Source organism: Chelmon rostratus, chromosome 15, assembly GCF_017976325.1.
Source record: "Chelmon rostratus isolate fCheRos1 chromosome 15, fCheRos1.pri, whole genome shotgun sequence".
In the NCBI taxonomy this organism is placed as follows: Eukaryota; Metazoa; Chordata; class Actinopteri; order Chaetodontiformes; family Chaetodontidae; genus Chelmon; species Chelmon rostratus.
The window spans coordinates 2,719,683-2,746,119 of record NC_055672.1 but is presented as its reverse complement, the minus strand read 5'-3'; the positions used below and the strand labels follow the sequence as shown (position 1 = coordinate 2,746,119).

The 26,437-nt window shown below is 43.9% G+C and overlaps 1 protein-coding gene across 1 annotated transcript in view; it reads left to right on the top strand.

The window, feature by feature from the left end:
- brf1a (BRF1 RNA polymerase III transcription initiation factor subunit a) overlaps positions 1 to 26,437 on the top strand; it is a 110,183-nt gene that overhangs the window by 59,320 nt on the left and 24,426 nt on the right. Inside the window, exons 13-16 of the mRNA XM_041953885.1 lie at positions 4,495 to 4,556; positions 5,963 to 6,044; positions 6,239 to 6,294; positions 9,831 to 10,096. Of these exons, the coding sequence (XP_041809819.1) occupies positions 4,495 to 4,556; positions 5,963 to 6,044; positions 6,239 to 6,294; positions 9,831 to 10,096 (466 nt within the window). The remainder of the gene's footprint in view (positions 1 to 4,494; positions 4,557 to 5,962; positions 6,045 to 6,238; positions 6,295 to 9,830; positions 10,097 to 26,437) is intronic.

Below are 26,437 nucleotides of genomic sequence, written 5' to 3'. Positions count from 1 at the left end.
CGATGCGTCTCTCTCAGGCGGATCAGACTGCCGCCACGCCGTCTTCCTCTGTTTCTCGCCCGATTCTTCGTCAGTATTCGCCGGCAGGAACTGAGTTTGCTGCTGCTGAAGAGCCGCTGTGAGTAAATATGAGAAAACTCTGTGACGCCAGATGACGGAGCCAGTTGTGACGAATACTGGTGTAACTCTGTGACATGTTTGTGGCCTGCAGTCGAACACGTGACCGCGATGATCAGCTGCAGGCAGCGGTGCATTGTGGGGGGCGAAGGTTCAGACTGCAGCAAGAGGATGGAAAAATGGCAGCTTTTTTGTTTTTTGGTCACAAACCCGTCATCGTCGTCATGTCAACACGTTTTGAAGTCGTCGCCCTGGCAGTTAGGGTCTTAACGATAGACAATAACTGACAGCCACTTTCATTATTGATTCAGCTGACGATTATTTTCTTGATAGATCGATTGTTTTGTCTGTAAATGTCAGAAAATGGGGAAAAATACAGTCAAAATTTCTATCTTGACATTCCTTGTTTTTTTCTAACAACAGTTCAGAACCCAAAGATTTATATTTTTTTATCTTCATTGACAGAAAAGCAGGAAATTCTCACATTTAGAAGCTTGAACTGGAGAATTTTTGTCATTTTTGCTTGAAAAGATGACTTAAATGATTAATTGTCAAAGTAGTTGCTGATGATTTGTTTGTCAATTGACTAACTGATTTTTTTTAATTTAACCGTCATTTTTAATCAGCCAAGACATTAAAACAATTTCTTATTTACAAGGATAGCCTGTGACGTACCAAAGACAAACAAAAACTGTGACTAATTAATCAAATCAAACAGAAGTAAAACATTTAAAGTGTCATTAAAAGCATCTAGAAGTCGGTGATGGAGATAAATTTGTCAAATTTTACTTTATTAGCAGCAGCAGACTTGAATAACATGAGATATTTGCAGATAGTTTTAGTTTTATTTGGAAAAATTAACATATTTGCGAACTTCTGATGGCATCAAATCTGCTTGTCAGGGACAAGTTATGTACTGAATTAGCACTTGCTAATTAGCATTAATCCTGTGAGGAACTTACCAACAGGCCAAAACGATACTCGGCTGTTAAATCCTCGTTTTAAAGGTAATGCTTCATGTTTTAACCTTAAAACTGCCATTAAAAAGCAAAGTGCAGCGTCCTGTGCTGCATGAGACCAGAACTGTCCGCATTATCTTTTGATTCTCATGAAGTGAACCTTTAAGCGTAAAAACGAGACGTTACTTGATGACATTGGTTGGATGAATCGTCACTTCCTTGGAGGATCTTCCTTCCCTCCCCTCGGTAGGAGGTTGGGGCGTGCTCTGCAGGGATTCACTGCTGGACGGCAGAAGCTCCTCCATGTTTGGGGAGTCCTGTTTTTTCAGATTGGATATGCAGGGAGTCGAATCTCCGAGTTACTGAGCTGCTGCCAAAAGACCTCAGGCGTCCGTCGGCCTGGACAGGAAGAGGAAGCTGCTTTCTGGCTGCGGTCGAGGTCATCGGGGAGGTGATTTCTGTTTTCCTGCAGGAGTTTGAAGTTTGGTGAAAGCTCTGCGAGTCTCGGCTATTTTTTCCCCCCCCGCTAATGAGATGATGTCAGTCACATCTTATTCAGAGTGACACTAAATGTTTTTGGCCTTCAGCTGGATCCACTGATGAACTGCAGATCTTCTGTTTTTTATTATTAAGATGTCAGTTCAAAAGTTCGTCCCAGACCTTCTGACGTGGGTGAAAAATGTTCTGCTTTCTTCACTCAAAGAGGTTTTTTTTTCCACCTTTTGCCATGTTTTCAGCGTGAAGAGAAACTTTGCATGAATAGAAAAGGAAAGGTTCAGGTATTCAATCAAAACGGTGCTAATTAAACCTTCAATGAATCCAGGGCCGTCACCTCTTAATACACATGAAGTCCTCCATTATGTTTCTGTTATTTGTGACGAAGGAGTTTGTTCAGGATCTCCTCAAACTGCATTAAAAGTCAGCTTTTCATTCTCTTTCTCTGTGAAGGCGCTGACGCCTGCCTCTCAAATCGACGTTCTTATCCAACAAAAAGCTCATTATAGCGTGTTTGAGACATTCAGGTGGATCAAAGTGTCCAAGTGAAGCTTTGAAGAGCAGGTCAAGCACGATTACACAACGCCAAATATTATCACGGCTACGAGAGAAAATGAGCGTTTTATTCGAGATATGTGTGGGTAGTTGTCTTTTTCAGCTTTCTTACTTGTTAAGAATATTATACATGTAGTACTTCATATATATACTCATATTTTATGTTGTAGTTCTGTGGATATCATCATGGATGATGGAGGAAAGTTGTGTAATTAAGTCATTCCTTTATGTCTGAATGCTGTTGATCCTGGGTGTCCTGGGTAGCAGGTGGGGGGGTACACTGGTGGTTTGCTAATGTTTGTTGTCTTTGTGTTTTTATGTATGCACGCTGCCCTGGTTCATCATTTCAGGGGTTAGAGGGTGGAGGTGAAGGTGGAGGTGGGTTTTTGTGAGTAAAAACACCTCGTGCTGTTTTTGTGACTGCGATGGATCTTCTCCATCGTTGCGCGAAGCTGCCCAGCCGTAGTCCAGCTCTTTTAACGAACATTTAATGGCCACACGCGCTGCCGTCAGTAACCCGGACTTGTGTTGAATTCATCGGAGGTTGGTGCCGTCATGAGCAGCATCTCGGGAATAACTGCTGCTTCACATGTAGTGACTTTGAGATGCATTTAAATCAGTGTCATGCTCAGCAGGAGGAGACTGAACGGATGTTTAACTGGTTAAACTCCAGCTATGTGTTGGCTGTGATGCAGTTTTGCCAAATGAAAAAAGGACGAAGAAGAAGAGGTTCAGCTGTTGTTGACCTAAAAGTTGTCATTTTAGTGTAAATTACTTGTTAACTTCCTCTTGCAGCTCAGACTTACAGATCTAAATTATAACTGTCTGGATTTTATTTAGGCAAAGTTTAATTTGAGACTGAGAAAAGCATAATTTAATCATAAACACGTGACAGACGTCCTGGTCCGGACTTCACACCAGGACGTCTGTCACATGACGTCTCCCCCTGGACCGTCCACTCTCAACTTTGTGAAAACGAGGACAAAAACTGTCTTTCCGTCTCATATTTCGACCTCCTGATGCGTTCATCCCGTCCGATCCTCAGGTCTGCACATTCTCCCGCACGCTCACCGAGAACAATTTTATGGCTTTGATCAAATTAGCGAGTGCAGATATATCAAAGCGTCGGCTGAATGATAACTCGGTAATTGCGCCCTCCCTCCTCCTCGCTCCGGGCTCGGACCGGCGTTATCAGCTCTCCGTCTCGCCGCCTCTCTGCCTCCCGGAGCTGCCGATCTCTCCCAGGGCTTGTCTCCATCTTATCTCGCCCTCGCACTTCACGGAGAGGAAGTTCTTAGAGGGCTGGGCCCGGCAGATAGCGGCTGACCTGTCTCTTCCCTCTGGAGCGCCTTCTGGTTTTTTTTAAGCTAGCTGAACTCAAACGGCTGACTAGATTAACCCCCCCGCCGCCTCCTTTTCCTCGGCTAAGGGAGAACACGCCCCCTCTCCGTCTGAGGATGGGTGCGCTCCTCTTCCTGCCGGCGCACCTGTCTCTGCTTAATGAAGTGGGGAAGCCGCCTTGGACTCAGGTGGCTGGTGTTTGAAGTCGCCTCCCTGTTGGGAGTTTGAACTGGAGGCAGGAGGCCCCCCCTGTGGGGGCGTCAAAGGCAGAAAGCTGACAGGAGTTAAATGACTCCCGTAAAGCTGCCGTTTCTTTCTAACTTTCCTCCTTTGATTGACCGTCTGATGTCTGTCGGCAAACACAGGAAGTTGCACTTTGTTCCGCGGCGGCTAATCGAGGTGGAGGATCTTTGGAGTGAAAGCTGTTGAATTTCTCCTGATGGTTTTCTCCCACTGTCAAAGCCCCCACCCGCTCCCTCCTTTTGTTTCCTCTATCAAAGTCAATCACATTTTCTTTCAGCCTTTATTTCTCCAAAATTGAACTGCGTGCACAGCCGGGGAATTTCGACTACCTCTGTCTTTTATCAACACGTTAAAATGTCTGTTGTTTCCACTCTCGCTATCGCCTCCATCGCGGGGAGACGCAGGTAAAAGCCGGGAGAGAGTCTCGGGCGTCGCAGCTTGAAAAATGCAAATTGCCTTTTCAGCATCTCCCCGTTTGAAAGCGAAGCGTGCTGCAATCTAGAAAGCGCATCGTAATTGAAAAGAAAGTGTGTTAAGGTAGATCGGCTTAAACGCGAGTTAAGCCTATTAACGTCTTATCAGAAGTCACAGTGCGTTTTATTTGCTGATTAACCCCGGATGGAAGGTGCTCCGCGGCTTCCGGGAGGCAGCAGGACGTTGGAGGTGTGATCTCGCCGTCGCCCTCCGTCCAGCTGCCGTTTCCCGTTTGCCCTCTGGGACGCGGAAGCTGCCGCAGCAGCAGATTTTCTGAGCGTGTCCGTTGTGATTGTTGTGTGTGTGACAGATGGTGCTGCTGACGGCGGGGAGCTGGACCTGAGCGGGATCGATGACAGCGAGATAGAGCTGGTACGTACCTGCTGATTAACGAGCTCTGCAGCTGAAACGCTGTACAGGAAAGAGCATTTTACTGCAGAGCTACAACCCGACCTGAACTCAAAGAGTAATATTTGCCTGTTTTGACCTCTTATTGTCTTTATTTAGTCTTTATTGGGTCCATGTTAGCTTCAACAGGGTGGTCACTCATCCCTGTTAACAAAACAACAAAAAACACAAATTAAAGTTGTGCTTTAAAGGATAACTTTCGTTTTTTACAACCTGGACCTTATTTGTAGCATTAAATACGCCCATTTACTCACCCAGACAACTTTGGTGGCATTTGGAGTCGTTTTGAAGAAATTAGCCCCAGAGGAGCGGCGCGTATATCCGTATAATGCGAGTACTCTGGGCATCCATGCGCAGCCTCTATATAACGCATAATCTGCGGCGAAACTCGTTCATATTCCAATATTTAGTTATGATATGCTGGTGCTATTCCCCTCTGAGCCCGTGGTGGCATGTTATCAACATCCGGCGCCTCTAGGCAACTACCTCTGACGTGGATGATGTCATTACCGAACGCCGGGCGCTGCGAGCAGCCAGCCACAACACGGCTGACTCTGCGGCGGTCGGCTACGAATACGCAATAACGAACCATAGCTGTGCCAAACTACAGCTAAACTAGCCGACCGCCGGCTCAGAGGGGAATAGCACCAGCATATCAGAACAAAATATTGGAACATGAACGAGTTTCTGCAGATTATGCGTTATATAGAGGCTGCGCATGGATGCCCAGAGTACTCGCATTATACGGATATACGCGCCGCTCCTCTGGGGCTACTTTCTTCAAAACGACTCCAAATGCCACCAAAGTTGTCTGGGTGAGTAAATGGTCGTATTTAATGCTACAAATAAGGTCCAGGTTGTAAAAAAACAAAGTTACCCTTTAAGACCGGACGATGCAGCAGAAACATCAAGATGAGACAGCAGAAATATTAATGTTGTAGTTTCCTGTTTGTTAGCAGGAAAACATGTTTCAGTTTGGTGGAAATGATTGATTCTGCTTTTAATTATGTTTCACAGTCCAGACGTTTTTAGACTCAAGGTTTAAATATCTTAGACTTTAGACTTAAAACTACCTGAACATTAAAGGAGGTTTCATGATGAGCCCACACAAAGTACTTCATGTCTGTATATTGTAACTGGATCCAATTCGAAGTACTCACGCTGCATATTTAAGACTTACAGGAAGTGTTTTTGCCATGTTGACTTGTGAACTTCAACTTTGTCTGAGTTACACCAGAAAACCAGCCGAATCATTGTGTGTTTACATCTTAATCTTCGGCTACAGAAGAGGTAGACTGCTGTGCAGGATTAGGTTTATAGAGCGGAAAGTCAGCTTTGATTGAGAGCTCAACTCCTCTGTCTCTCTGCAGTATCTGCTGAGCGACAAAGAGATCCAAGTCAAGACGGCGCTGTGGATGGCGGAGAACTCCGACTACCTCAAAGAGCAGAAAGGTACTTTGAGATGGCGGCCTGGTTTCCGAGCTGCCTCCGTTTGAAACTTAAACTCTGTTTGGCTGATAAAATCCTGAAAGCGGAAGCCGCATTCTGGGACGAACCAGAATGAAGCGACCGGAGTTCAGCTTGTCGTGTCGATGCTGTTATCTCAGAGTTTGGGTGTTCACGCTGTTTCTTCCTTCTGCTTCCAGAGAAGGAGGCGAAGATAGCGAAGGAGAAGGAGCTCGGGATCTACAAAGAGAAGAAGGTAACGGGACTTTAAGATAAGGGCGGGCAGGTCGGGAGAGCTCGGCGCAGACAGGAAGTAGATGGGAGGCGGTTGAACGCGATGCAGACGAGCTGGTCTCAGAAAGTCAGAGCAGTCCATCCGACAGTTTATACTCATCTTACACAGCAGAAAGCTTAGATACCCGTCAATCGATTAATACTAAGTAATAATAAGTCTTCTTACGTGTGGAGATCGAGCCAATCACAGCTGATTTTGTGGACGACTGATGCTTTGAATAGCCAGTGAAGCGATATTATGCACAATTTCAACTGATGAATATAGTAAATGGCCTCAGTATAAAGATATATAGCCAAAACATGAGTATAAATACCTTAAATATGAGTAAAAAACTATTTCATCATTATAAATACAGACATATTATGTAGATAGATATATAGTAAGTTGCCCTTTTTTGGAAAACACCCAAATATACCATTAGAGAAAACATGAAAATATTCAGTTTCTGTGGTATTGTTATCAGTTTTTATTGATTTTGGACGAGTGTGAGGCTTCGTGCTGTGGTCCCATTGTGTTTCTAGCTAATAAGGTCCAGATAGAGTCACTTCTATTGCTCTCAGTTACACTTACAGTGACGGGGGTTAATAAGAAGAAGGAAGGTTTTAGCTTTAAAAACTCTTGAATTATCGTTATGTATTGTGGGAATGTTCTCAACCGATCGTGCAAAATCGTGGAGATACAGAGTTTCCATTGGACAGCAGCGATGTTTCCAGGACTCCAGGACATCAGATTGTTGTAAATGTTCAAGGCCAGAGGACACCAGCTCACCTTTCTCGCGCTCCTTTAGTCGTCCTGCGGCTGTTCGGATCTGCTCCTGCAGAGGGATCTCTTAAGAACGACGATCTCATTGACAGTTATTGTGTTTCCACAGACATGAAGATTATTATTTTTGCATTAACGTTTGTCCGCCTGCTGTTTCTGCCTGCATTATCGAGTGCGGAACAGAGAGATGACAGGAAACAAGTGGAGACTCATACCGGATCTCTGTCAGCATCCCGAACCCCGAGGCCACATGGACGCGCCGCGACGACATGTTTTCATGCTCAGTTCAAACACATTTGATTTGACTCTCTGAGCTGCTCATCGGCCTGCCGCTGCCTTCATGATCCATACAGTGTCAGAAATCACAGTGTCCAAACTTTTGCTGCTGCCCTCAGATATTCAGACAGACAGATGAGCAGACAGACGGGCGGACAGTCTGGTGAAACTGGTTCCCTCTCATCTCCCATCACCGGCTTTGGCACAGGGCAGAGTCTTTGTTCCAGCCAACATCTGCTCACTGGTTTTAACCTGCCGAATTAACCGCAGCTCTAATGAGACATGCAGCGTCCTGACGGCGCTGATCCAGCCAACCGCTCGCTGTCCTTTCACTCACAAATGAGTGAATGCATAAATAAGATGCAGGACGCTCTCGTTATTTTTATGCCTGACGAAGCGAGCGTCGTCGCGTGGTTTCTAACACTTCACTCACGTCTCGAGTTGATTAGCCGCTGTTGTCGGGTCACTTTGCCGTCAGCTGAGGACGGGGGTTGTAAGTTAAATTGGCTGAATCTGTGAGGAAACGTGGGAGATTTAAGACCACGTCGCTGCTGCATGAAATGTGTTGCAAAGTTTGTTTTTAGTGGAGAGAAACTTTCGCCGAACTGTAGCCATAATTTCAGAGAGGTCAAGGTGAACGTGGAATAGCTGAAACCGGGTGATAACCCCAATCTGCTGTCTTAATTGAGATAAATTGCTGATTACAGAAATGTGTTCAGCTGTAAATTTGCTTGCAACGGTGTTCCTCTGGTGGTCTGAAATTACCCACTCATTCTTTTTAGAGGGCAAATCTTTCCCATCTGGGACCCGATTGGTCTAATAGCGAGACAAAATATTCCCAGATAACATTTGACCCTCATCTGCTGATTAGAATTGGAGTAAATTTAGTCGAGTGACAGTGACTACAAGGTCTTAATAATGACCTGTTTAAAATGTGGCGTTGCAATCACAGCCAAGATGGCGCTGGATTGGCTGTTAATCAGAGAATCCTGCTAGAAGAAGCTTCAGGTGGACCTCCAGGAAGAGACGCAGTGATGAAAATAACAGAGGCAAACAATCAAACTATTCAGTTCACACGTTCGCGCCCCCCTCAGGATTAATTGTAATAACTTTGGTGGTCCTCTGACTTTTGATGTAGCGCCACCATCAGGTCAAACTTTCAACATGTCCAGTGTTTTGGTTTATGAGCAAATACCTGCAGAACTCAAATAATTTCTTATCACATTTTTCACATTAGCAAGCTAATATGCTAAACCAAGACGGTGAACAAATTATTATTCCTGCTCAACATTAGCAAGACATTGTGAGCGTGTTGGCGTGCCGACATTAGCATTTAGCTCAAACTAAGTGCAGCCTCACATAGCTGTAGACTCTTTAGTTTCATCTTCACACGTTTTGAAAGGATGTTGTTGCAGAGTTAAAGGATTTAAGAGCAGGACTTAATAAATATTCTAATTACTATTATTGTAAATATATGAATAGTTTTTATCCATTAAATCATTTATTTTTATTATTTCATCCGTCCAGTTGCCCCGGAAACAATAAATCCAGTGTTTCTTCCTCAAGCGCAGAAAAACACCAAAATGTCCAAAAATGATCATGGAATCTAATTTATGCTTTGTATTTTTCTGTATTTTTATTTTTTATTAAACTTTTGTATTTGTCATCCTACAATTATTCTTAGTTATACCATGGTCTGGGTGAATACTCGATTCTGATTGGCTGCAGGGTGTCCGTTAAAAAGTGTTATAGGACACCTATAAAAGAAGTTCCGGTCAAATAGCCTGATTGTTCTAAATTATTGCGCTGGCTCAAACGCTAGTTGGTAACCGTGGCAACAGAAACTCAGAACATAAGTTAACATACGTTATTTCGCAGTTTATTTATCACAACAGCAAAACAGTAGACAAAACATGAGTGATTTTATAGTTTCATTTAACCTATTTGGTAAAAACGATTTAGGAAACTATCTGTGGACTGCGGCCGACTGAGCTGCAGGTTCTGTGGCCAGAGCTAGTTACCTTGGCAACGCGTCACAACGAGAGATATTAAATAGTCCGCTCAGCCGCTTCTTGTGATAAACTTTGGATTTTAACGGTAAAAAACAACATTAAGGTATTCATAATTGATTTAATATTTATTTTTTTCGTAAGTGACCATGGTATAAATGGGATAATGCCCTTCGAGCTTCGCGTCGGACGGTTCACGCCTCCGCGTCGTCCATTCATTTCTGATAATGGACACCTCGTCGATCATTATCCCTTAGTTAACCTCCGCTCCAGGTCTGAGTGCAGAAGCTGCACAGTAAACCAGAAAACCATAAACTGTCAATGTTTGTACCTGTCATAGTAAAAAAATATATCAGGCACCTGAGCAGGCAAACCGTCTGACATATCACCCAGATGTGTCTTCACACTGATTTAATGCTTCTCTTCTTGGTTCCGTTTGAACCCCGACAGCGGAGAGGACCCCCGAGGAAGCGTCCCCCAATCCGAGCCAGCACGGCCGACGAGGCCATCGAGAAGATGCTGGAGCAGAAGAAGATCTCCTCCAAGATCAACTACGACGTCCTGAAGGACCTCAACATCAAGCCCTGCGCCAGCCCGGGCCCCAAGGCCGACTCCCCGAAGAGGGAGCCGGCCGTCATGAAACGGGCCGCGCGCAACCACAACCCCGCCCGAGCTCCGCTCAGCCTCAGCACGCCGCTCAGCACGCTGGGAAAAAGGTGGGTGCACAGTGGGTCTTACAGTCGGGTAGACGCATCCGTCCGGTCCTGTGAGCAAACCATCGCTACAGGTTTGAATAGAAAAGCAGGAGATCCTTCTGGGAAATGTAGGAAAACTGCAAACTGAAGCCAGAGAGGCCGAAGCTCAAAACTCAACCTGGAGAGCTTTAACTGCTCCAGACCGCTGACATTTAACTGTGTGATTGTGTTTGTGGTGTCAATGTTGTACAAGGCCTCTTATTGACTGCATGAGAATATAACATACAACATAATTAGCACTAAAAAACCAATGATTAACTAGAATATTTACAGCAGTTTTGATAATTGATTGAAATTCTCTGATTCCCGCCTCCAAAACGCAGATTCATCTGTTTTTATCTGTTTTCTGTCGTTTTGAATTTAATAGCTTTTGGACTGTCGGCTGAGCAAAAACAGCTGTTTTTTGCACCAGTTTGTCACATTTTATTGACTCAGTGATTGATCCAATTAATCGTTAGCTGCAGCGCTGAACATAATAACATCCTACTGCGACATCCGCTGCAGTAGGAAATTACAGTCGTCCGCTGGTAGTTTGACTTTGGCTAATAACTGTCGAATCAATCAATCAGTTCGTCGTGTTGTGGACGTGTATTTGGTTATTATAAAGGATCGAAAGGATAAAAAATAAGGCATGAAAAAGTTTGATTATAGAAGTGGATTATAAAAATAGATAATTTAAACACATTAAAACAACCATCAGATGAATTCATCAGTTCTTGAAGTGGAAAATAAACCTCTACAGCAGCTTAGACAGACTGATATACACTCAGTGGCCTCTTTATTAGGTACACCTGAACAACGGGATCACAGTCAAAGTTAAAGGTGGTTTTGTTCTGGGCTTTTCAAAATAAAACTGTCCGGATGGTGATTTTATTTTAATAAATTAAAAAATATTTCAGCCGTTGCACAAACAATTTTCTGCCAGCCATCTTAATTAATTCTGAATTTAATCAGATAATTACTATGTACCCTCCTCTTGTTAACACTATTACCTGTAATGTAGTATCCCTCCCGATAAACAACACCTAAAGTACATAAATCCATATTTAATTATGTTTGGGTCTGCTGAGTCGCTCACACCAGTAAATAATCCTCAATGCAAACAGCAGATGCTCGATTGAATGAAGGCGAGATGGATGCAGTGTTTACACCAGCCGCTCCGAGGTCAAATCCAGACGTTTTTTTTTTTTTTTTTTCTGGCACGTGGCGGCGGCTTCACGCCATAATGATGAGGCGGCACTTCTGCTGTCGCCCAGAATAATCACCTGCGACGGGAGGACAGATGCTCAGTTTTGTGAGGGATTTTTTTTTTTCCCTCTCTTTTGGGATCGTCTCTTTTTTATTTTTTTCCTGAGGTGCACCTTCTCTGCCAGGATTCGCCTGCTCGCCCCCCCCCCACCACATGAATTCACAGGACTGATCCACTCGGAGCCTTTCAGGCCGGTTTAATGGGTTTTCTGCAGCGCGGAGAAAAGCTGAGAGGTTTTCTTCATTTTGTTCGGTGTTGGTGGAAATTGGTTTCCTATGGCTCTGTTTTTAAACCCCGTTCAGTTCATGTTGGTTTTAGGGACCATCATGAAGCTTTATGAGGGTCCTATAGAGGCAGCTGTGGAGTGATCACCTGCCTTGTTGTGTGGTTGTTCGGCTTTCGTAAACCTGTATCTGGTCTCTCTGTCACTACTCTACTATTTATTGTTTATTTCCTTTTTATGGCAGCTGGGAGTCTTTTTACCGCCGGTTTCTCCTCAAGTCAAATAAATCGTCTTTGGAAAACGCCCTCGAATGAGACAGGTCTGTCAGTCTGCTCTCCACAGAGTGACAGGATGTAAACATGGATAGAAACATGACGACAAACACATACAGACTGTGATTATTGAGGCCAAAGCATCTTTGTGTGTAGAAAACAGGTCAAATATAAAGCATAGAAACTGAATTCACTGTAATGGGAACCACTCACCTGTTTTCTCTAACAGATAAATTGTGTTTGTGGTAATTTATTCTGTATTTTGGTGGCTGTGTGTCGTCCATTAATCGAGGTCAGTGGTTCCTCCGGTCCACGAGTCCTTGAGCAAGACACCGAGTCCTGAACACCACGACCCTGCTGTTAATTAGTTTTTCGTTATTTATGTTACAACCAGTAAACTGCTGTTTTTACAGGCAAGTGAAAAAACAGAGAAAAAGAACTGAAACAGAAAAATGGAAACACGAAAAAGAAAAACAGGAACAAGCTAAAAAATCGAGGAAAAACAGAAATAAAAAAATACAAACAAAAACAAAAATAAAAAACAGAAAAACTAAGAAAATTGCAGAAAATAAAATAAAAATGAATAAACATTTAAATTAAGAAAAACAAAAACAACTGAAAAAAATGAAAAAACAAAGAAAACAAAAGTAAAGTTTTTTTTTTAAAGGGAACACAAAAAACCTTGTTAATATAAAAGAAAAACTGACACAGAAACAGAAAAAAAACACTGATGAGATGATTGATGACACGTTACAGCAGCTCCTGTTTGAACGATGGTCATGTGATGCTTCATTGATCAAAGTGGAGGACGCTGCCTTTGTGTTCACACCTGTCCGCAGAGAGGTCAAAGGTCAGCTGGCAGCGCCGCAGAGTTTCATTCATCCTGCGTACGATGTTCGAGGATGACACAATGAAAACGCTTCCTCGACGTCCCAAACACAAAAAACTTTGATCAATCTGGAGCTGAACAGTCAACCAAAATCTCATTTTCATGCGTTAGTGGAGAGATCAAACCAACCGGCCTCAGTTTCTCCGTAAACTCGATAAATGAAGCGAGATACTTCGTGTGCTCAGGAAGAAGCGAGCGGGACACTGATGTGAATGAATCTAATGTTTGTCAGAGCCTGAGGAGTCAATGCCGGTGAAGTAAAAGCTTTTAGGAACAACAAACACGCCGCCATGACACAAACCCAGCGACGGAGAGGAGAAACAAATAATTCATCCACCCGCAGTGACAAGAGCGCTGTGACGTAGCACCACGGAAAGCTGCGCCGCCCGGAACTGGATTCAGAGACGATGACGGCGGTTAAAAGCGCCGACATTGACTTTGCAAAGGAAAGTGACGCAGCGAGTGCGTTGGACTAGAATTCAACGTGACGACGCCATCAAGGTCATCAGGACCCCATGTATTAACTAAAGAGGCTGTAATGATAACTAACAGACACAGTTAGCAGCTAGCTGGTGAACGAAGAAGCAGATATTTCCTTCAGGAGGTGGTGGAGACCAAAAACGGAGCTAAAAGAGAGCGAATATTTGACCTACATTCATCAGATGGAGACAAACATAAATAAGTGATCATGTTGTTCGCTAACTGTGAAAATAAGCAACTGTTGGCTAACAAGTTCAGCATATCAACTTAAAAGGTGATCATAGGCGCCGGTAGACTCATGAGGGCCTCGTGAATTTATGTTGCTTTTTTCCTCTCTTCAAACGAAGGATAATCTGTAGGTAACAGATAAAAATAAATCTGCCTATGTGTAAATGTGGCCTGTCCAGTTAAATATCTGCGTTTGTCAGTATTTACTATCACCCACACTTCACATTTAATGGACTTTTCCAACTTGACCTTTGACCTCTGCATGCTGCATTTGCGGTAAATGACGTAGCAGTTGGGAGTCGCCATCAGAGACGAAGCGTTTTCACAGCGGTTTTGAGAGGAGGAGGAAGAAAGATGTACAGTTTAAGGAAAGTTAGTCATTTTTAAATTAAATCACCTTGACGACAAAGGAGCTGCAAGTAGCTGACCTTACAACAGGTGTAGCATTAGTTTGAAGAAGCTAAGCTAGCTAACGTTAGCAGCCTGAAACTGCCCCCAAAGAACTCTATGGAGGCTCTCAAATCACTACAAACGTACCAACTGAACAGGATCTCAGTTTTTCCGGTAATTAGGGCCAAATTCCTTCCTGTTTTTTTCAAATTTAACTTTGAAACTGTGAGAAATTATTCTGAAGTCACAGACGTGTAAAAGGAAGAAGTGCTGAAACAATTAGCCGATTAATTGATCACCGCTGCAGCTTTGTGAGGATTCTCTGCTTTTTGTGTTTATATCCTTCTGAATAGAATAACTTTGTTTTTCACTATGTGGTCAGGCAAAAAGAGCCGTTTGCACATCTGAGGCTGTTTACTTATCGACTAAACCGTTAATCACTCGATGGCGTGGATTTAAGTTGTCCCAAAGGAGACGGACATTTCGAGAGGCTGAACAAATGAAGCCTTAAAGTGTGTCTTGACACACGATTTGACCGCGGTGTTCATCAGTGATAGAAGTTTGCAAGCAGCAGCCGTGAACAGCAGCGCGGTAACAACAGCGGACCACAACAGAGCAGAGGGCTGCCGGATTTGAGCCGCTCCAGTTGGCTAATGGCAGATCTCCTCCGCGGAAGGCCGACATGCTCCATGAATGAAAGACCATCTCCAGTTTCATGTTCTGGCTCTGATCTCTTTGAAGAGGGGCTTCGGGTGTTTTTAAGAATGGACCCTCTCTCCTGAAGTGTTCGACCTGTTTGAATTTTTAAAATCCATTCCCGTCTCATCAATGAATCATCGACGGGCATCGCTGCCGTGAATCATTCATCCCACACTTTTCTTTCACTTTTCTTTCTTTTCCTCAATGGAGACTCGCTCCGTCCGTTCGTGCAGAAAACGCAGATCTCTGCACTTTGTCGCGTTGAATGCACAACAGTGTTCTCGACCCCTGCGGTTTTTCGTTTTTTCGGCGGCTCTACCCGCAAGCCATTAGGAGCAAGAAAACGCCCCACGGCCTAGTAAGCAACAACACGGTGATAATCTCCCATTCTCTCGTAGCATGTCAGTGGTAGCGTTGGAGTGAAAAAACTCAGAGGAAAGACAAAAACGATCTCAAACGGCGACCGTTGAGCGCAGAATGGTCTCTTTCAGCCCAGCGCTCGAGGAGCAGACCGTTGCTCCGGCCCCTGAAAAGGTTGTTGTGCTGCTTATTGAAAAAAAGGGGGAGAGGCCTGGTGTCAGGGAGACCTATGAAAGTGCAGGAGAAGGCCTGCTGACAGTGCAGCCATTGTGCCTTGTTTCGAGGCCTCGCTGAGGGGCTACACTGAGGCATTGTGCTGCTCTGGCCTCCCCTCCCTCTCCCGGGTCTTCCCTGAGCTCCGTTCGAGGGTCTGCTCTCGTAGATGTGGGCTCCTGCTCAGCGTCGGGATCTGAAGATCGGCCTCTCTCGCTCTCCTGCACTTCCACCTCTTCTGCTGCTCTTAAATATTTTCTCCTCTTCTGTCTCCATGCAGGACAGATTCTGGCCTTTTTGGCGCCTTTAGTCAAACATTCATTGTCTTGTTTGCCACTTGAACTACTTAAAGTTTAAATACTGCTTGCTCTGTAGATAAGATAGATACGAAGCTCTGATCTGTTCGCAGCCATATAACTTCATATTTTTTGTCATCAACGGCACGTTGTCCATCAGTCACTGACCATTGTTGGTGTGGACAGTCGCAATAATCAACAAGCAAAACAAGTAATCAAGTCCAATATTAAAAACAGTCATGATTCCATGACTGGAATCGCTGTGTTGACCTGAGACAACATGAGAAATAAATTAAAAATCCATTGAAAACGATGATATGATGATAATCAGGTTTGATACGAATGTAGGTCTTCACTGTCTCTTGCTTTTTCCTTCAAACTGCACCGTAAGTGAACCAGATGTTCTCGTTTCAAGGCGATCTGAGAGTTGTCTCACCTCACTGCTTCAGTCGTAGTCTGAACTGTCATCGAGTGTGTTGTTCTTACACCTAAGTTCCACCGGGGGGCGTAATGTTTGCGCTCCGCCCGTGACGCAAAAATAGCCTTCACAGGTGGGCTATCAGGTCTTGTCAGTACTCTCTAGATCTGATCTGGTCTTCGTCTCTTGAATACGATCCCATTTTCTCCGCCTTGCTCCCATCATCTCTGATACTTCAGAAAGGATCCTCGCTCCTCTCTCCATCTTTCATCCCCCTCCCTCGCTCAGTGCCTCCTCGTTGCTTTCTCCATCTTTATTTCCCACCTTCTTCCTCTCTCTCCTCCGAGTCTAGCTCCATCTTCTTCATCCCACTTTTTATCCCAGTTTTTTTTTTATTACCCCGACCTCCTTCTCTCTGCTCCGCCTGTCTCTCGCCTACTTTTCTAATCCTCGCCGTGTCCTTCAGCGGCAGCTTCGGGCCTGTTGTATCGCTCTGCGGCATCAGGTCTGCTCTCGCTTTGGGCTTTTTGCAACTCGCTAACGAGTTCTTTGCCGTTCTTCTCCTCTCTGTGGTTTTTTCCTCCCCCCAGTTTTGTCTGTTTCATCTTTTCTCTTGATCTATCCGCCGAAGTGTTTGCGCTTCACCAAACATGGTGTGAATTTGTCTCGCTCCACTCAGACAAGTTTGATCGCACAACTTGAAAATGAGCGGCGGAGTTGGTGTGACGACAGAGCGGCGAGTTTGATGAGACCACTTAGAGTAAACAGAGAGCAGCGAGCTGCAGCTCTTTCAGTTCGGCTGACGTCTTACTTGACTTGTTGTTTTTTTTGAGGGGTCAGAGAGGATTTTCTTTCCATTTATTTTGTGGATTACACGACAAACATTTGGCTTCTTTCGGGTAGAAGAGCTTTAGTCCGTGTTATTGGTCAGTGGGCTGGACTTCCTTCGTGGATGAGAATTGAAGTGGAGTGATTCACAAGCATGGAGGCGAGCTCTTTAATGTGCCGATTTGAGAAGCTGCAATCTGAAAAATGTAGTTCCTGAGATATGAAGATGGAAACAGGCCCTGAGTGTTTTAAACTGAAATTCAAACAGGAGTTTTTCTTTGAAATGTTAGCGACTCCCTGTTTGCAGCTAACACCGTGTTAAAAAACTGCAGCCCTCTCATTCATCTCAACGAGACTGTCTTTCTAATGCAGCGCTACTTTTAGCCTGAACAGCTACTGGTAGAGACTGTGACAGCTTTGGGTTTGATTGGCTTCATTTAGAAAATGTTTGTGGGTTTACAGAGCGAATCCTATGTTTCGTGTTTACACATTCAGCAGTTCTGTAGTAACGTTAGCATTTGAAGTCACTCTCCTTTTAAGCTCTGTTTTTGGTCTCCACCAACCCCTGAGGGAAATATCTCACTCTTTTAGCTGCTAAATGTTCAATTTTCTTCACCAGCTAGTTTCCAACTGTGTGTGTCTGCTGTTTGGAGGTGAGCAGTTGGTGTACAGCGGGTTCATCAGAGCTGAAAACAGCTGCCTGAAACAGCGTTAATGAGAGCAGAGAGTGAACCAAAACAGTAACGCTGAAAGAAGCTAAACCTGTTATCAATCAACCTGTTTATCTGTGGAATGATCCAAACAGGTGTTTTTGGAGCGTTCCACATCTTTCCCAGTCTTTAGTTGCTCCTGTCCCAACTTGTTTGAAACGTGTTGCAGCATCAGATTCAGAATCAGCAGATATTTACAAAAATCAATGAATCCGATGAGCTCAAACATTAAATATATTGACTTTGTGCTGTTTTCAGTTGAGTTTATGTCAGAGAGGATTAACGAGTTATCACATTTTGTTTTATGGAAGTTTTAAATGCCTTTTGAGGCCTAAAATAGTCCAGTATTTCACATTGGAGACAAATCTGAAACATAAACGTGATTTTACGCAGCAGAACTTTATTTTCTTCAATCCTATTTTAAGAACAGTCTGGCGACCTCTCAGATTTATATTGCGGCCTCTTTGGGGTCCTCAGGTTATCTCCTAATACATAATTTATCAATTTCCTTTCTTTTTGAGTTCAGGTCATCTTAACCTCACTGTAAACCAGTAGATGTAGACAGTTTCGTCCGTCCTCTGTGTCCCTGCTTCATCCATCTGACGGTTTCCCTTTTTACCGTAAACATTAAATTGTTTTCAGCTGATTTAGATTTTCCATTGACCACCATGTCCAGACCTGTTAGCTCTGCGGGGGCAGGCCTGTCTTTCTGCTCGACGTCTGTCCCCCTGTTATCTTGTCTTTGTCTCTGTGTCACCTTCATTCGTCCCCCTCTCATGTCTCCCCCTCTGTATTCCTGCTAACTGGGCCGTTCAGGAACAACAGAGCCCCGCTGTACTCGCCGTCCTGGACAGTCTTTAGCTTCAAATGTCCCATGCACTCATTCACTCCTGCCTCTTTCTTTTTCTGCCCCCCCCCCCTCCTTCTCTCCCTCCACCCTCCACCTCCTCCAGCCAGCTGCCAAACAGACCCTCCCTGTTCCCTCCATCCCTGCTGGAGGATGGAAAAGCAGTCTTCCAGAAATAGCCCAGATAATTGCCCTCCAGTGATATTTTTTCCCTCCTCTCTCACTTTTTGCGCCTCTCTGCTCCTTCATCTGTTCTTCTTCCCATTCAAAGCTTTTTTTTCCCCTCCTCTTCTCTTTTTAGAGAGCTAGTTTGATTCCAAAGCTTTTTTGGGGGAAAGAAAAGAAAAGAGAGAGAGAATTCCTCTCTGCATTTTTTTACTTTCCTCGGAGGGGGGAGAGTCAGAGCAACCGCTTCGGTCTGTGTTGGTTTTCCAGAAATGTAAATCTGACCCACAGACTCCGCCAGCGCTGAGGAGAAACCGGAGAACTCAGCAGTTTTCTGGCCAGATGTTGCCGCTGCCGCCACTTCTCCGAGGCGGTGCCAGAGGAAGGGGGTGGGGGGGCACGGGGAGGAAAAGGAAATACTTCCCATTTTGGTTTTTCGGCCTGTCAGAGCAGGTGTCATGAGAAAGTCAAAAAGTCATCCGGGTGTTTTAAAAACTTTACAGAAACAGGAAAATCGGAGCGAGGGCAGCTCCAGTTAAATCTCCACCCGCAGCGAAGGGAAAAGGGGGGGTCGCACTCAATTGGTATCATACTTTCCTGCTCGGCACACTCGATCGAAGAGGATGTTTCTCCTTGTTATGCGACCAGCTGTGTTAGAGGAGGGTGTATAATTTGTCTGTGGTTTGCAGCCCCTCCCTGTAAGCCTCTGATCCCCCAGTGCCCCCCTCCCCCCCCTCCCTGCAAACTGTGAGCAATGAGCCGTTGGATGGTGGTGGATGTTAGCAGACAGACAAACAGACGCACTGAGAAGGGTCATGGGTGCTGCCAGGCCCGACCCACCCAACCCCCCCCCCCCTCCCCCAGCAGCCACGTGATGTGCCACATACTGCTGATGAGATTAAGAGCTTGTTTCTGCAAAACGTGAGCTTTTCAGGAATTAAAGGTGCAACAATGGTTAGTTTTTAAAGCTGTTTTCAGGTTTTCACAGTAATGATATTCAAAGTAAAAGTACAAGTAATCAATTACAAGAAAACCCTTATTCTAAATTTTCTTAAGTAGCAGTAGAAGTACAATCAGGTAGATTTACTCAAGTATAAAAAGCAAGGGAGTACTTTCAGAGTGATATGTGAGAACAGTGGAGAAAAGAAATGTGTTAATAACTTAAGACAAAAGCTAATGCAAACATTACAATCCCAGCTGTCAGATAACTGCAGTGGAGTAAAAACTACAGTATCTCTCTCTGAAATGAAGTATTATAGTATAGATTCATTTCCTGACACATCCAGGTTGTAAACTGTTAAAAATGTTTGTATTAAATAAAGAATCAACAAGACGTTTCGGCGTTCATCCAAACATCATCAGTTGTAAAGTGACAGGAAGTAACTCTGGAAGAGGAAGTTACTTCCTGTCACTTTGTTTAGATGGACACAGAAACATCTTTAACTATTTCACTCAAGTAGCATAAAATGGAAATACTTGTCAGAAGTAAGTGCATTAAACATTGTGCTTGATTAAAGTGCAATCTTTACATTATAATATGTTACTGTGGGTGATCTTTATAATCTGTAAAATGTTTGCCGTCCTCCACCCCTGAACCCTTTGATAAGAAAAAACAAAAAAAAAAAATCTGTGTCAGGAAATAGAAGTGAAGGGGAAACAGAGGAAGGGTGTGTCTTCCTGGATGGACTCAGTTAGTAGGTGTTGTGTATGTAGACAGAAGTAGTACAATGTACAGAAACAGGATTACATTACACATTTTAGAGGTCCTATAGTTTCTCATGAATCCCTGTAAGGTTTGCTAGTTTCTGTACAATTGTTGATTTTTAGAGGAAGTATTTCAAATGAACTGCTGAACTACAGGACTGGATCATTTGTAGAATAGTCTGTCCATCTGTAGAGACGTTTTCATCTCTACATGGTTGTCTATGACCCGGTTTACACCCGGTGGTAAAATGTGTCTTGGATGATCTGATCACAAGTGGACGGCGTGAAATACAAGTGTAAACGACCACCAAGACACATTGTGATCCGATCACTTAAACCACTTGCACTTGTACAAGTTTCTTCTTTGCCTTGTTATGTGATCATTTGGAAGTCGTAAAAGACCACCACCTTTACGCCACCTTTACGCCGAACTTCTGCTGCCATATCACCACCTCAGGATGCACCTTCTACCAGAGCTCTGCTTTGACTTTCTTGACTGTGGCCATGACTTCGGACCTCGTTATTCACACAGCTGGAATAGCCTGTGTATGTATAGTAGTTCTTAGCTAGCTGTTAGCCTGTGTGAAGCAAATCTGACGATACATGATAACTGCATGTGGTAAGAAAACCAAACGCACCCACATGAGGAATTATAAATCTGTTGCTTAACAGCAGTAGTGCATGATGTGATGGATTGATGGGATCAAACGTTAGCTTAGCATGAGCTCCTCTCCACAGTCGTTTGGATGCTTTTAGCATTTTCTGGACGGCGGTGCCATGACGTGCTACTTCATGACGTGACAGTTCTCGCCAGAGGCTCACGGGCTTGTTCCGCTGCTGGTCACATGTTAAATGAAGCGCGTTTCACACATACATTTACATTTAGATGTTCAGCCTCCACTCTCATCCATCTCATAAATAATCCCTCCCACCCGCCGCCCTCCTCAGACGAGCCCGCTCCTCACGAAGCGCAGAGAAACGAGAGCATCTCTTTGATTGCGGACATCCGGCTCTGCTCGCAGCGGCGACAGCGGCTTTCCCTCCGCAGCCTTTTCCATCCAAACGGCTTCAAACGGCCAAAGCTTTGTTCTCCGGCGCTCCGCGCACTGTAACTAATGGGACAGCCAGGGCTGGAATTTTCGAGGGGAACTCTAAAACTGGGCCATTTGGAAAACATCCCAGTTTTTACCCACGGCTTAGCCACGGAAAGAAGAGAAAACAGCCCAGCCAGCAACGGAAAATGTTGACACTAAAAGAGTTGATGCTATTGTTGTAGTTCACGGCCTTGCAGAGCCACAGCGTAGCTTAGCATCTGACGACTTTCCCCCTGGAGCCAAAGAAGAGACGCTTTAACACCGAAATACTTCCTCCTTTGTCCTCCTTTATCTTCTCTCTCAAGTCGGTCCCCACTCTCTTAAAACCCAAGATGATATATTACTTTCATTTTTATATTTTACTCTCCATCCCTGCTAAGTTTTATTGACACCATCCCCCCAGCTCCTGCCAGTTGTCAGCCAGTGGCTAAACGGCCTCCCTCAATCGCCTTTTCAGCTCAGGCTTAGTCTCATTGGCAGTAAGCTGATTAGGAACGAGCCGCTAAGCCCGGCAGAGACTGATAGCCTAACGGAGAGAGTCGCGGCGGAGTGGATGAGTGCAGGGGGGTGAGACAGACGAGAGGGAGAAAACCAGTGAAAGTGAGACAGACAGGAGGAAGGCTGGGATTAATAGATGGGAGATGGACATTAAGTTTTGTGGTTTGATGTCTCTGGTGGGTAAAATATGCTGGTCGTGTGGGGGGAAAGTGCAGGTTATGGCTGAGAATAAGCAGCAGGGTGAAGGAGCAGCTTTATCTGTCCTAGTTTGACCCCCATGCTGAGGAGGAGGAGGATCGGCCAACAGTCGTGGGCCGTGAAGCGATGCAGAATAGAGCGTTGCTGAAGGGCAAGCGAGGCGAGAAAACAGAAAGTGAACGTGTGTACTGCGGTTGTCATGAAGTGCGTCGAAGGGATGAGTGAGACGAGTCATTGATGGAGAAGAATTGTATATACTTGTGTGATCTCTAACGTGTTGCCCGTAAGAGGCTGGACGGAGGAAAATCTGGTGAAAATGTTCCATAATCAGAAATTCAAGGAGAGCTAAAAAGAAAAGAGGAGGCAGGACGGGGAGAAAAGCCCCATTTACGCTTTCATTCAACTCCTATCAAGATGCAATTTAATGCGCTTTCATTTACACCCGAGGTGGATTTACAGCTTTGTGTTAAAGTGCGAGACTACAGCGTTTCTGACGTGCAGCTCTTAAAAAATGTAATTACACCTCAGGGCTGCAGTGAACACAGAGATGACTCTGCAAGAGCTGTGATTGGTCACGTTGTGTCCTACAACTTTCTGATGCTGGTAAAGATTGCTGATAGTGAACTCAGTCGGCTTCTGCTTGTCACTACAAAGAAATGTAATGTCGACGTTTCCACCATGAATAAATCAGTATCACCGTGAAAAACACATGATTTTTTTTTAAAAAGTCACGATTCTCATTCATCCAGGTCACCACATCTGATGGTGGGGGCTCCCAGGCATTTATCCTCTTGCAGGATCGTTCACACCTTGGGAGTCGTTGAGGTCACATGTTAGTCATTGGGGTCACATGAGTCATGGTGTGAACGAGTGGTATGTGAGTCATCAACCCACCCGGCCATCATGTGAGTCCTTAGGGGTTCATGAATCACGGTGTGAATGGGTGTGAAGCCGCCTGGGGTGGTGTGAACGGATCAATGCCAGTTAGAAGCATCTTGCATGAGAGGCAACATGTCTTCTAGAACATCAAGCAAGTCTAGTTGACTTTTTAAGCGCTGAGAAGTATTCATTCGTCCTACGTCTTTTCTTAAACACTTTTGGTTGACTGATGGAAAATGATTGAGGACAGATATGACGGATTCATGATTCGTACAATGGGCTACATAATTACGCTACTGCAGATGCTGAATGGTGCGTCGCTTTAAATGTTGCAGCTGCAAGGAATTATGGGATCTCCTTTCATTTGGTAAAGGATGGACCGGTGTATCCTACGCTAAAGGAGATAAGAAAGGAAACATCGTAGCGCACTTAGATGCTTCCAGGTCATTTTTAATCTCACAAGCAAACATTTGCATACAGCGAACGTTAAAGAGGAGAGAGCGACCTTGAGATGAAGACGAATGAAACAGATGATGGTTCAGTTCTGTCATCAGCGATGTTGCTCGTTTTATTCCATTTACTCCAAATCTGCATCCCAGATATCCTTTTTTTGTGTTTCATGTCTTTGCTTTTTTGCACCACTTCAGGTAGACAATTATTTTGGAAACGAGATGGCTGTGATACGATGTAGATAAGAAATTATGTCGGTTGCTCTTGGAAATCGGGAGAAGAGTACTTCACAAACCAGAAGTCAGTCTAGGCTCGTTTGACATTTTCCTGTATCTGGAAGGCCTCCTGGTTTTTGAAGCCAATCATTTTTATTTCCTCTGAATGAATTTTATAGTGATGAGCAGACTCTTGAGTTTTTCTATTTTCAAATCAATGTGCACTTGAACTTGAAATTAATGTGCACTTAGAGTTCATTGTGATGGATCAGTCAGTTAATTGATTTCGAACAGAAATGAGTGGAAACCAACGGCTGCCTTGAAGGGACAAAACACGCAGCTACAAAGCAGAAGAGTCACATGTTGCTCTCCTGCATCGTAAACAGTGACGAAGTAATTAAGTACATTTGCTCAAGTACTGTACTTAAGCCCAATTATGTTGTGCTTATTGAACTTTTTACTCCACAACATTTATTTAATTAAACAAAATAAATTATAATGTAATATTATAAATCTACCCAGCAGTATATAAAGTCATTAAAATGATCTCCACCTTTTTAGATTCTGATGCTACTACGTTTGTACTTTTAATTAAGTAAAAATTTGAATGCGTGATTTTTACAGTGAAAGTATTTCTAGCCTGTCATATTTCCTCTCTTACTGAAGTACAACATCAGAGTACTTGTTCCGCCTGTCATGAATATACAACTCTTCATTTAAAGTGGAAACCAGCTCCCTTCCACTTGGATGCAAAAAAGCAAAACGAGAAACTCCATAAATAAGAAAAAAAACTACAAAAGCAGCAACAAGCTTAAAAATTAAAGCATCCTAAACTGTAAAACCCCAGTTTAAAAATGTTCAGCATGAATGTAGCTAAACAATGTGAAAGCACTGGAATGATCATTCAGATTCGCCGTGATTCTTCAACACGTATGCGATCGTCTGCTTCTCGCTTTAACGTGCGAGCGGTTCACTGATCCCTCGTTCTGGCATTCACACATTTTAGCATTAAATATATCACAGGGCAGCTTTAATCTGTCATGTTGTTACGCCGCTAAAAACAACACGCCGGCTTCTGCGCCAGGCTCTCATCATTCAGATATGCAAAGATGTAACTGATCGCAGATGGTTATTGATCATCGTGGTGCTTGTCAGTCCTCTTCCTCAGAATTCAAAGCGATTCTGTTTTTCATTCCCGTCGTCTTTTTGCAGCAAGACCGAGAACCAGTGGTAGTTGGAGTGCCGAGAAGTTAAGACAAGCGGAAAATAGAAATGCATATGTGGAAAATGGAGGAGACATCAACCGTTAACTGTTGTACAAAAACATATCTAACCTTTTTTCTTTTTTTTCTTTTTTTAGCATTTTAAGCAATTAAAGTCACTTAATTAATGCTTTATACAAACTATAATGTTACAAGCAATTTTAAGTGTTTATTAATGCATCTGTCAACTGTTTTAAGTTAAACAGGGTATAAACACAACATAGCTGCAATGTGTTTTATAGGAGGTTACCCAAAAAGGATCATGTATAATTATTTGAACTTAAGTAAATACTAATTTTGCACAAAAACATATCAGCAGTAGGCAAGAAAAACTGATGGGAATTAAAGTTTTATCAGAAAACCCTCCATTCAAAACATTAAACAGTGAGGAGTTGACTCGAGCATTTGAAGAGGCGAAGGAGGTAGAAGAGAGACGTGGAGCTTTTTATAGAAACCTAAGAGGAGCAGACAGAGAGAGAAATGGTGTCACTGGAAAAGAGAAAGCCGTGACCTCCTTGTAGAGGTGAAGGAGGCAGGAAGACGGGAGCAGATAGAGTCCAACAGAAACCAACAGAAGAACTGTGACCTTGGAGGGCGAGGAAGCTGAGACCTTTTCAGAGAGTCCACATGAAAAATACCCTTAAACACCCTTGAAACTGGTTATTGATGATGTAGCTCGTACTTTTCGATGTGTTGACTGCGGATGACTGAACAGGCCGAGGTTAAAATCTTATATAATGGTAAGTTCATGTCATGATACTGGAAATTTCCTTGAAATTCAGCTCAGAAATGTTATAGTCAAGAAAGTTTATTCTTATCGCTCCTTTCAAACAAAAAATTCAGATACATAGAAACAATATTGAAAACCCCATCCATCCATCCATCCATCCATCCATCCATCCATCCATCTTCAACTGCTACTTGTAGTTGCAGCAGGCTAAGAATAGTCCAGATGTTTGTCCCCAGCAACAAGGAATCAGGGAGTTTTTCCCAAGCCAGATGATATATAAAAATCTCGCCAGCTTGTTCTGGGTCTAGCAGTTCTGGGCCTCCTACCATTTGGATGTGCCCTAAAAAAACCTCTAAAGGGAGGCACCCAGGAGGATCCTCAACAGATGCCGAAACGACCTCAATGGGCTCCTTCTGAGCCCCCTTTTCACCACAATGGCTGAAGCTGAACCAATCCACCTGTTGACCTCACACTTGTTTATCCCCAAGACCCCGAGATTCTTGAAGTCGTGCACTTGGGGGCAGCAACTCATTCCAAACCCAGAAGGAGCAATCCATCGTTTTCTGGCAGAGAACCATGGCCTTGGACTTGGAGATGTTGACTCTCATCTCGCTTCACGCTCAACTGCAACCCGCCCAGTGCCAGAAGACATGGTCTCATGAAGACAATAGAACCACATCATCTGCAAAGAACAGAGCAGCAATTCTGTGTTCCCTAAACTGGACATCTGCACCTTGAGATCCTGTCCATGAAGATCACAAACAGAATCTGTGAGGGGAGACCGCCCTGGCTAAAACTAAAACTAAAACTGTACATATTATGAAAAATCAGCTGTAAAAGTGAGGTTTTGGTGTCCAAGGTGATCCTTGGGGCAACCATTTCGCTTCTACAGTCAGCACTTTTTCAGATAAGAAATCCATCCAATGGAATAGTCCAACATCTACTCCCACGTTAGCAGAAAATGTACCAGAATTCAATGCTTGAAAGAGCTCAGTCATGGAAACA